Genomic DNA, 11,824 nt, shown 5'->3' with positions numbered 1-11,824 from the left:
TTATAGCTAAGGCCCTACAGTGTTATTTATTATGAAGATTGTAGGTATGATGTTGATATACAGTTTTTTTTTAAAAATCACTCTTACACTGCCGTTCAGGAGTTTGGGGTCACTTAGAAATGTCCTTATTTTTTAAAGAAACGCTGTTTTTTCCCAGTGAAGATAATATTTAATTAATTAGAAATAAAGTGTAGACATTGTTAATGTGGTAAATGACTATTCTAGCTGGAAATGGCAGATTTTTAATGGAATATCTACATAGGGGTACAGAGGCCTATTTCCAGCAACCATCACTCCTGTGTTGTAATGCTACATTGTGTTAGCTAATGGTGTTGAAATGATAATTGATGATTAGAAAACCCTTGTATGATTATGTTACCACGTGAATAAATGTGAGTTTTCATGGAAAACATGAAATTGTCTGGGTGACCCCAAACTTTTGAACTTCAGTGTATGTAGAGGAGCTTGAATCTTACCAAAACTAAACTTCCATACAAGTCGATTGGAAGCACACACACACACACAAAATCTGTGTGTAGATTTTTCAAGTTTCTCTTTTACTTTTTTATGTAAAGTAACCATTTATACCTTATATGGTTAATATGCAGAGGAATACTGATTATGGAAGTAATCAGGGAAACCCACAGGCAGTTATTCTGATTATGTAATAACAGAACTTTCATTTTCTTCACCAGTCGGTTGATCTTCTTCTCTTTGAGGTATTAGAAAATGAGTGATAGTCAATGATTAATTCAAATAATATTAATTATCTTTCACACTAAGTGCCAAACATTTACTGGGTCTAACTTATCAAATGTCAGGATTTGATGCTTCTCTTAAACTGAATATCTTTGGATTTTGCACAGTTTACTTAATAAAGGGTAAAGGGAAATTTTTACAGGCAAGTTTTACTATTTTCTGCCAAATGATTAATCAGGAACACATTCAGCAGATTACTCAATAGTGAAAATAATCATTACTTGTGAGCCAAATAAGAATACTAACTGAAGCGATGAAAATAATGTCCATCATTCCATTATGTATGTTACATATTTCCAAATATGTTTAAATTGAGCTAAGTTACCACTACTGGGGCATCAGTGGGATTTTCAGGCTGTTTAAACAGCAGGATATTAAGCAGATTTTGGATTTCGTGGAGCTTTTATGAGGGCTTTTTTGGAGCAGACAAAGAGCACAGTGTCCCATATTATTTGTGCTGTTCACTAAAATATAGATTCCCTCTGAATGATGTGTATATATTATTTATTCCCCCTTGAAGGCTGTGGGAATGCAGCTCAAGGTGAAGGCTGAGGGGAGCTGCAAGAATGGTGCATTCATGTGCAATCATACTGGCTGGAAATACCATGACGTGAAGGTAGTTTGTGAAATAACTTGTGAGAGTATTATTAGAGTATGAGTGATTATTTAGTTATAATAAATCTTTCATTCAGTCTCTTAACATGGTGTTTTACTTCTTGGAATACAAGTTATTGGCCAACACACACAGCACATTTCAGATTGCAAGAGTGTTTTACAGCAAAGGTTTAAAGTTACATTACAACAATAATCCAGAATTTAGTTGTTGTTGCTGTTGTTTTCTAGCAAATTTGGTTGCAAATGTTATACTTTTGTCTCTTTATTTGAAGGCATTTAAGAAAAAATGCTTGAAACATTGTTAAAAAGAAGATGCTGCCACCATAAAAGAGCATTTAAAAGGCTTTATTTGAGAAAAGTCAGACATGTCACAAAACACAGTTGATTCAGTAACAAAGGCAGTGTAGCATTTAGTTTCAACAGCATGAAAATAACTACATGTGGATGTGACTGTTGATCTGCAGGCTGGAGTAGCTGTGAGTTGATTGTTCTTTAGAAAACAGGTCTACAAGTAGATTAGTAAGAAAAGACTCAAAGCAATTTTTGGGTCGAGTGTAGGAAGTGTGGGTAAGGTGGATGAATCACTGAGAGCCGACTGAGGCGCCGTGCGGTCAACGCCACCATTAGGCTTGTTGGCAAGAGTGAAAAGTACAAGATTTCTCCAGATCTGTAGAGAAGACAAAAAAATGGATTTGTGAATTCAGGGCACAAGTATTATCAGAATGTTTGTGTTCATTGCTCATACGTTGAATTGTATTTGATTTGAGCAGCAGTCACCTGGAGTAGTTTGACTGCAGTGTCTGAGCGAGGACATGGCAGTGGTGTACTCTGATCCCAAAAACTGCTCGTAGGATTTTCCAGCCTCAACCTCCTGCAGACATTTAGTGGAGTCCTTGAAGAGGAGGTTCTTTCCTTGATCGGACTGGAACATTTTAAATGATGGATCGCTGACACTGGTTCCAAACTTGGCCTGTAAAGGAGGAATAATATTAAGATTAAAAATGTCAGATTTTCCGTAATGGCGTTTATTATATATCATATCAGCAAAAGTAATCAATAGCTTTTACTTTGCTTATGTAAAAAAATTGTGCAAAAACTGGCAATTTTAGCTTTTGATCCTGAAATTTATATCCGAGTTTGACAACTGTACTTGATACCCTGCTGTATGTCCATAGTGTGCAGTTTTTTAGAGCCAGATTATCATTATCCAGTGTGGTTAAGAGGTAAAAACTAACTTTAGCGCTAGAGATGAGGTGTTCATCTCTAGTTGATAAAAAGCAAATTGCAAATATTCAACAAAATTGATCTGCAGAAACACTATGATTCTTCAAAAAAAATGTGGTCACAAGATGAAACAAGGACTGAATTCTTTGATTGTTAAAATTTGTTGATGCATTTCCGGCTGACTAATTCATCTCTCTGGTGTGTGGGAGACGAATAAAACACCAACTACCCAAAAAGGCAAAGAGGCTGCTCTGAGGCATGGATCCTTAATCAGTTTTCAAATCAGCCAGTTTGTGGTAATTTGATTAACAGCTTGTTTGTTTGTGAATGAGCATCACACACTCAGAATCAATGGGCCAGTGATTAAATTAGGTAAATGAATTAGTAAACTGTCAGGCAATGAAGTGGCAACTATTTTGATAATCCCTTTAAATGTGTTTCAAGCAAAATGCGGCTCATTTACTGAATTTAGTTTCTCAGCTGTCAGGATTTGATGCCACTGTTTGGCAAATTGAAGATCCAGGTTTCCAAACAAAAGCGGAAGGTTTAAAATATTACATTTTAGCACTTCAGTGTCAATTTAATCAAACGGCGATGCAGATGTTCTCTTAAAATGCTGATAAGGTGTGGTAGTAACCTCCCTCTCCAAAATGTAGTTCCACTCCATGTATCCAAAACTTAGAACTGATCTCAAAATTTGCCACCGACCTGCTGTTCCTGGAGGATGCGGATCACCTCACTTCGACTCTCTGGGCGAGTCACCACAGCGTGTGCAGGCACCCGAGCCAAGTGACAAGATTCGTATTCAGTGATTTCCATTGGTGCCTTCCCAGGGCAGATGAGCTGGTAGTCACTGGACTTCACGTTTGTAGCCCATGCTGGGCTAGAAACACCTTTGAGGAAAAACGAGGTGAGATAGAGTTTAGATGAACGTTTAAGGTAACTGAAAACAGTAGGGCAATGGTGTGAAAACAGGTCAGCGTTGGACTCTTACCATCACTGTTTTCTGCAACGGTTGTGTGTTTAATGAAGGCAACATCACCAGCATCTTGAACCAGGCATCTATAATGACATGAAAAACATATTGAAGACAATTTTGAAGGTTCTCTGGAGGAGTAATTAATATTATTTTTTAAAAATGTGCTTTCTTGCAAAGTGTGAGATAAAAACGTCAATAACAGTCATGTCCGTGTCTTGTAACTGGAGCAGGAATCTGAGGCAGCTAGCTTACAATACAGAAACAAGCAACAAGATACGTTACGTTGTGCTGAATCAGTTACTGACCAAGATAGAAACATTAAAAGGAGAAAGTCAAAATATCACATTCAAACTGTGCATCACTCAGTTTTCCAATTCAACACATTTTCTCGTGTATTCAGCGTAGGCTCTATACACCTATACAAATATACTATGAACTGTGCATATCTTTGACCTGTTAACTCTATTATTGCTATTGCCATACATACATAAAAACCCTGATGGCAGAAACATCGTCCCAGATCCATAAGAGAGGCATTACAATACATCCAGAAGTGCACGTGCCCAACTAAAGTCTACTGTCAGCTAAAGTTAAAAACAAAAGGTTGCTGGTAATACTAGATCATAAATCTGCAGTAAGACAAATCTTATCTCTGAGGCAGACACTGCTGAATCTGACTGACTGCGGCAAACCAGTTTAAGAAAGCACTTATTAGCACATGTAAAGCTTAATACTAATGCTACTACCACTTAATATTAATAATAATAATAATAATAATAATAATAATAATAATAATAATAATAATAATAATAATAATAATAATAATAATAATAATAACCCTAATCAATAATAACACTAATATTACAGGAACATCTTCTTTGCTTAAACTATTTCTTGGGAAAATCATTTTTATCTACATGCAAATTAAGTGATACAACATATGAATTAATCAGCTTTACTGAGCTATAGGCCAGTAGTTTCTGGTTACTAACTACTTACCTACCGTCTTAAACTTTACACGTAGCGCAGAGTTTTTAAAATGCCAGATGTTTCCTTTCTGTCAGCTTTAATGCAGAGACACTTCAGCCTCTCACTGTACCTGAAGGCTCCAGCGTAGCCGTAGTACTGCTCATCAGCGCTGGCTTTGCACTTGGACTCGTCTCCCACAGCTTTGCCGCTGCCGGCGCACTGACTGCAGAATGGAGAGTTGGGGTCGGCTCCGGGGGCACAGCCACTGCTGAAGAACTTAGCTGAGGAGAAGAAGAGACGCAGTCAGAGGCTGAAAAAGAGCGACACCTTCTCTTAAGAATAACAATTATCTAGTTTTCGACTGAGAACACCAAAATGCTACATGATTAGGTTGAAGGTGAGGGAAATATTATAGTTTTGGTTGAACACATGTCAAATTAATTAATAATAATAACCAAGACACACACACAGATTGCTCTGTGCAGCACTGTATTTTTTTTTTCATTGCATATTTGTAATTTCAGCCTCAAGAAGTCACTTACTGAAGTCACAGTCTTTTGTCTGTTCATAGATGAGACCCATGGGGATGTTCCAGCCAGCTGTTCTGCCGATGCCCGTGTGGCAGGACTTCTTGCCCTTCAGGCCTTCCCAGGTCAACCCTGAGCTCTTCTTTACCACAGCGACAGCATAGTAGGAGGAGGCTTTAGCTGAGGGTGGCAGCACAGGACACAATGGATCAGAAAACCACCAGATAGTCATTCATGCTTGCTCATTTGATTTCATTCAGTTTAGAGTTTGGTCATCTAGTCTTTTCATTATAAAAGGCTAGAAAAGGCTTTATTTTATTGCTGCTTAATTTACAAACAAGAATTATTTGGAAATAAAGCACACAAAGTATACTAACAAGCGGTTATCTGGTGTTTTGACTATTCTAATGTAATCGACACAGGTTGATTTTTTTCTTTCATGGCCACTGAGGCCACAGAAACAGATAAATGTTGCACTTGTTCTGTCTTTTTCAATGGTTCTAGCTGAGTGAAAATAATGCTATTTTGGTCTTTACGTTAGTGCTATCAATTTTGTAATTTTCTATATAATTAAGACTAGAAAACAAGGGTAAATTTCCTACCTTCCGAAGAGCCGCACAGGCCTGTGAAGAGAGACAAAGACGCACGTATTAATCATGTAGAATAAGTTAAAGTAAACACAGGATTATATGTGATGCTTCCTGTGCTATCATACCTTCGTCATACTGCTCCACCATGGCAGGAACCAGACCACACTTCCCAGCTGTGTACACCTGTCCTCCATCCACTGCCATTGCGTCGGCCTCTTTACGCTACAGGACCATTTAAACAGCAGATAATTAGCCACAAAATGGAGCAAAAAGAAAAAAAAAAGATCTCTAGATTTCCATCAGATTTTACCATAATCTTTATCAGGCACTCGTCAACTGTTGGGGCTTCCTGGCATTCAATGGCGGCGTTTCCACCGTTAACTTTGTCCACAGTGTTGATGCTCCATGTGTCACACTTGGCGGTCTCGGCACGGCTCACAGTGCACCACTTAATGGCACTGGATGTGGTGCCTGGCGTCTGCTCTGGAGAACGAAATAAAACATTATCAGAAACATGCAGGCTGGTGTCTTTTAACTAAATGTGTTTTTCTGCAGTGTTTTATATTGATCTGTGTGCTTTCCTTGCTTGTTTTTTCAGTACCTTTCTTAAGGGAGCGGACGATGCTCATGTATTCAGCACCCAGATACAGGAAGGAGTCCGTTTTTGGGGGCAGCCGCACCAGCTTCACTGTTGAATCCTTGAACATGAGGTTTTTGGATGCGTAGCCTTCAGAGGAGAAGAGGTTAAAGCCCTGCAAAGACACCAAGTAAGTTAAGTCATTATGAAGGCACCAAGCACAGTGTGAGGCAACTGAAACACAAGTTGCATGTTGAAATTCTTTTTCTTAGTTGTTATACAAGCATAGTGTCTCGACTCTGCTACTTATTCTTCTTTATGCTGTATAAATCACTTTAAATAATATCTATATAAATAACTAGAAGAATTTTACCTGAACTCCCTCTAGGCTTGTCCAGATTAATTCAGCCAGCTGTGCGTCCTTGCGGGTGACAACAGCATGAGCTGGAACTCTGGCCAGGTTGCAGGTCTTATAGTTGTCGACAGGTGCTCTGGTGTTGTCCTTGCACAGCAGCTCGTAGTTGGACTTTTCAGAATCTGGATGTGCAGCATAGCAGAAAGTTTACATCTTTTTCAAGTTCCAGATACATTTCTTCTGAGTACCAGAATTTGTTAAATTTTATGGTTTGGCAAAGGAGTATAATATTGATATAACCAACACTGGGAATCTCAAAGTCCCTCTCCAGGCACTGATTAAACCAATACAAACTCAAGTGCATTTATTTGAATAATAAAAATGGAAGCTGGTTTGTCTCTAACACTCTTTTCTCTATGTCTGTAGTTCTGTTACTTTATAAATAATGAGGAGCTGCATGACATTCAGTTATTGTCATAAAGATGTGATAGTTCCTCCTAAAAGTCTGTAGACTGCCGTTACAAACAACTATAAAAATATGTAAAATGCGGGTAGTGGGAAAAAGGAGAACTACAGAGCAAAATTACACATTTGACATGACATTTAACCAAGTTGAGAGTACGTTTTTTTCAAAATACAGATTTAGAGCAAATGATCAACTCATGTGTTTCAATACTTCATAACATATTCAAATCATTTAATGGCATCATACTGACCAGGTACAGTGAGATGCTTCACAAAGGCCACATCTCCAACACCGTCCACCAGACACCTATCAAACAGAACGATACAGAGTTCCATCAACCTTATAGGCTGAGAACATCAAATAGTGTAAAAATACCACAGAATGGCAGACTGAAGGGACAATTAGATACGTTAAATGATAGAGATTAATAACTGATACTGACTGGAAAGCTCCGGCGTAATCATAGTAAGGCTCCTTGTGGGACCTGGAGCAGTCTCCCTTACACAGTTCACATAGCTTAGAGCCCGTTCCTGCCCCCGGGGCACAGCTGGACTGGAAGAAATCGCTCACGGCTGCAAAACAAAAAGCAAGCAAGTCAAGATTTTAGAAATGCTGAGGCTGCAAGTGTCAGTCATCATGACAGTTTCAATGTGTTTTTCATTATTCTGAATTTTCACATTTTATTTAGTTTTTCTGTTGTTCAGTAAGGATTTGCCAACTTGTATATATATATATATATATATATATATATATATATATATATAAAAAACAACAACATTAAGATGATGGTGAATTTTATATTAAGTTATATTAAGCCAAATTCAAATATTTAAATAAGCTGAGAATAAAAATGTCCTGACGTCAGCCAAGAAAACAGGAATTGAGTTGACTTTAAATAAACATCTCATTGTTCTGTGAAGGGCTGTGAGTCTTGGCTGGGTGCTTTAACTTCCTCTCTGTCCCTGGAAACCACAGTTGGGTGATTTTTCCCCTCACCTATGCATAGATTAAACAAATAATCTCCTTGAGTTGAGGACGACCATCCTCTTTTCTAACTCAAGAAAGCAAAAAAGGGGATCAAATGTCAATATCAGAATGTCACACTGCCCATTTAACTCCCCCTGAATTTTCTAAAACATGTAATTTTCCATTAAAAAGCTGAGGGCCTGACCTCAGTGTCTTCAGTGGCAGCTACAGCTCTGATCATAAGTACAATGAAACATTTAAGCTTTTATCTGAGGATAGTATAAAAACATGCCACTCACCCTCCTCCACAGGTTTGTCTTCGATGCCTGCCCACTCAATTATATTCATGGACAACAGAGTTCCGATGGGAATGTTCCAGCCTGCGGATTTGCCCAGACCAGTGTGGCACGATTTCTTCCCCCTGAGATCTTTGATGTTAAATCCGCTGCCCTTCTTCACCACAGCGACAGCATAGTAGCAGGTGTCAGAAGCTAGACGCGTGCAAAAAAAAAGAATTTTTCAACAGTTAAACCATGTTGTTCATTATTTATAATGGCACCCATCATTCTGCTTGTGTCTATTACATCAGAAAGACCACATACAGACGCCGTAGTCCTCAGCAATGATTGGCTGCAGGTTGTAGTTGTTCAGTCCAGCAGTGAAAATGTCACCTCCATCCAAAGTAATGGCATCTGCATTACCATCCTGCAAGAAAGTACATATTATCACCAACTGACAGGAGTAGCAGCTTGTTTATTGGTGCTAATATTGGTGCACAGTCTTTTGATATGCATTTTGTTGGTAACAGTTATATATACTATACTGACTCTGTTGGATTAAGGCTAAACATCAGGGATCCTTAATTCATTTCTAAGATGAAATTTCAAAAACTTGGCAACAGTATTAAAAGGATCATAAATGAATGTATAGCTATTATATATTACAAAGTGAATACTTCTGTTTATGCTTTGATTGTTTTTCACAGTGGTGGTAGAAAGTAATCCAATACATTTACTCAAAGGAGTGGTGCTTCAGTATTTCTCTTTTATCCTTACAAATTTTAATTTTTACCAATTTTCACTGAGTAGTTTTAGATGTGATGTTTTTTTTTCCTGATGTTTTCTGCTTTTATTTTAGAAAGTAAAATTCTAAATCCAGGAAAAACTTGTAATGATTTGTGCATTGTGGTACTAATATTTCTACAAGGCATTTGAATCCTACTGTCACCACTTCTTTTTTGTCATCAGAGCAAAATTTTGATTTCATTTTGCATCGCAGTATCCACTGATGAGCCTTTTGCAAGGGCAAAAAAGATGAGATCAGACATTAAATAATTAGGCTGCACTGTGAAGGAATACCTAATGATGAATGGGCGTAGTATAATGTTCATTTTCCTCACCTTAATCGCAATAATGCAGTCGATGGTGTTGTCTTTTTTCACGCAGGAGAATGCGGGAGCTGCAGCTGCAAGAGCCAAACATTTCTGCAACTCTGCGTCCGACTTGACGCACCATTTCACCTTCTCGGGGCCCGGGGCCGCCAGCACGGTGGCTGTGGATGAGGATGGATGTCAGTTTAGGTAAAAATGCACTGATCTGTGATTTGAAATAGAGAGGAAAAAAGGCGACTTTGCAGTGCAAGTCTTTACCGAGGAATCCGAGCAGCGCCGCGCAGAGGAGAGGCTTCATGTCGGCTGTGATGAGCTGAGCAGAGCGCCAGAGAGGCTGCTGGGGCTTTTATAGCAGCCCTGGCTGGAGATAAAATGCCACAGTTTGCTCAGGTTTCCTAATGTGTGCTTGTGCGCGGGTGTGTACTTTTTTGCGCTAGCTGGTACAGAGAGAACGAGATTGCATCCCCCCGAAATTTCCACATAATGGAAATTCACAGGCAGCGTTTGGAGCCGTTTAACAAATGTTTGCACACTTTGAAGTCATGCAGGGAAGCAGAAAACAGCAACACGTGCAGAGAAATGTGCTCCCGTTGCCCTGTTCTGTGAGGAGAAATGCAATTAAGTGATTGATCAATGGATTTAAGTCTCCATCAGGCTCTTTGTGGGGTCATCGAGGGCAACACAATCAACAGCAGAGAGTTTAAAATGCAGATATTGAAGAGTTATGAGCAGATTGCATTGATTTTTTTTTCAGGGACCACAAGTCAGAGCAGCTTTATCTACTGTGGATGGAATTCTCCGCTCCCTCAGCGCGATGTGAAAGTACTCTTTTTACAAGTTTAAAAACACTATTTTCAAAGTCCAACTGCAAAATATTCCATGGAAGTGCGTCCCTAATGTCTATTTAACTCTTGATGTTAGAGTTGTAGCTATTTTATATGGTGTTGGACGGCTTTAAAAGCAGAATTGCTTCTTATTTTATAAATTAATGACATATTTTCAAGTCAAATCCGAATCTACAAAATACCAAGTAAGTACATTTGCCATATTGCTATAATGGAGTATGTTGTTTACCATGAAATGCTGTGAAGTAGAAGCAGAAAATTGTAGAATGTTCTTAGTTACATTGCACCACTGGCAATAATAGAGAAGTTTTTTGGAGATCCCTATCCTAGCCCTCTTTTACCATTTTCTCACACTATAATTACATGTTTGGTCAGCTGGGCCTTGTCCTGTAACCACAAGTGACTTAAAAAAATCCATTGCCACTTTAAGGATGTGGAGGAGTAGAAATCTGTTTTATTCAGCCACTTCAGGCTGAAAGGTGATCTAGTTCCTGTTATCCTGATAAAATTGCAAACCTATGAAATAGCACGTACATACTTGAGTTTTACTCGGAAAAGCTGCAGTCTGTGTGACCCACATAAGCGTCGTGTTGACAGAGTCAATATTACCCAACGCAAGAGCTAAGGTTCACATTGATTTGCAAATTGAACCAATAACACCTCATTCTTTGTTCTCATTTGCCAAAAAATGTAAAATTATGTCATACCTTTCACAGTAGCTTTCAGGTTTATTGAGGAACCTTCAGTGAGGCAACTCTGGAAGATCTGAGAAGTGCTTTTGGACGAATGGATATTTACTGTGGCTCCATCATTTCATCATCCATGACATCATTAATGTCAGATAAGAGGAAAGATTTGTGTGGCATTAAGAAATTATTTGCTACTTCTGGAGTATAATTTACAGATCACACTGAAATGAGCCCAAATACTGATCAAACCTTTTATTAATAAATCTTTTTATTGTCACTGCCCCATCCTGCATCCAAAGCCTAAGTCTGCCAATGATGACTTAAGTAGAAGGATGCTGTCAAGCTTTTTCACTGTGTATCACTTTTCTAACTTTGTTCTGTGCCTTTGTGTTAGTCTGCAACTGGAAAATGTTACCGCACTGAAGTAGACAATGGTTACACTAATAAAGCTAAACATAATAATTAATAATAAAAATTATATTGATAGGGGAACCATGCAATAAGAAAAATGTTAGAAGCGATTCATAGTCTGTTTCTTTTTAAATTATAAATGAACAGGATTGTAGATTTTGTAATGTCCTTCAGATCAGTTTATAGATGTGAATACTTTGCTGTCACTTGATTTTAGCGAGGTTATAGTGGGTCATTGCAAATAATGCTGAAGTTAAATTCACTTTTCAAAAAGTCAGTCAGCTTGACATGACTAGAGAACATTTGTTAAATAGACATTGATCATGTACTGGAGTCATTCAAAAATGTTTACATCGAAAATTAAACAAGATTTTCCAAAACGTTGATACTTCCTAAAAGGGAAGGCCCTAGCATTGTGTGCACACTCAAAGTGGTAAAATAATGTTTTCTTTTTCAGGAGGA

General features: G+C 38.2%; 1 protein-coding gene across 1 annotated transcript; it reads right to left on the bottom strand.

The window, feature by feature from the left end:
- Positions 1–1,703: 1,703 nt before the first annotated feature.
- tfa (transferrin-a) lies at positions 1,704–9,796 on the bottom strand. Its single transcript, XM_023285763.3, has 17 exons — positions 9,676–9,796; positions 9,427–9,578; positions 8,630–8,732; positions 8,327–8,518; positions 7,504–7,633; positions 7,312–7,367; positions 6,614–6,777; positions 6,265–6,415; positions 5,974–6,146; positions 5,789–5,885; positions 5,676–5,696; positions 5,089–5,253; positions 4,677–4,827; positions 3,593–3,660; positions 3,307–3,491; positions 2,152–2,344; positions 1,704–2,041 (listed from the first exon to the last, which is right to left on the bottom strand). The coding sequence occupies exons 1-17, from the start codon at positions 9,713–9,715 to the stop codon at positions 1,998–2,000; spliced, it is 2,085 nt and encodes a 694-aa protein (XP_023141531.1). The 5' UTR covers positions 9,716–9,796; the 3' UTR covers positions 1,704–1,997.
- Positions 9,797–11,824: the final 2,028 nt, after the last annotated feature.

The sequence above is a fragment of the Amphiprion ocellaris genome, chromosome 10, assembly GCF_022539595.1.
Source record: "Amphiprion ocellaris isolate individual 3 ecotype Okinawa chromosome 10, ASM2253959v1, whole genome shotgun sequence".
In the NCBI taxonomy this organism is placed as follows: Eukaryota; Metazoa; Chordata; class Actinopteri; family Pomacentridae; genus Amphiprion; species Amphiprion ocellaris.
Note: the sequence above shows the minus strand (reverse complement) of the source record. Positions and strands in the feature narration are given on the sequence as shown.

Excerpts from the sequence above, each read along its gene's own strand:
- tfa (XM_023285763.3), bottom strand. The coding sequence starts at position 9,715 with ATGAAGCCTCTCCTCTGCGCGGCGCTGCTCGGATTCCTCG. Across the intron at positions 5,697-5,788 it reads GGTGGAGCAGTATGACGAAG|GCCTGTGCGGCTCTTCGGAA; the intron begins GTATGATAGCAC and ends CTCTCTTCACAG. Across the intron at positions 3,661-4,676 it reads GGCTACGCTGGAGCCTTCAG|ATGCCTGGTTCAAGATGCTG; the intron begins GTACAGTGAGAG and ends ATGTCATTATAG.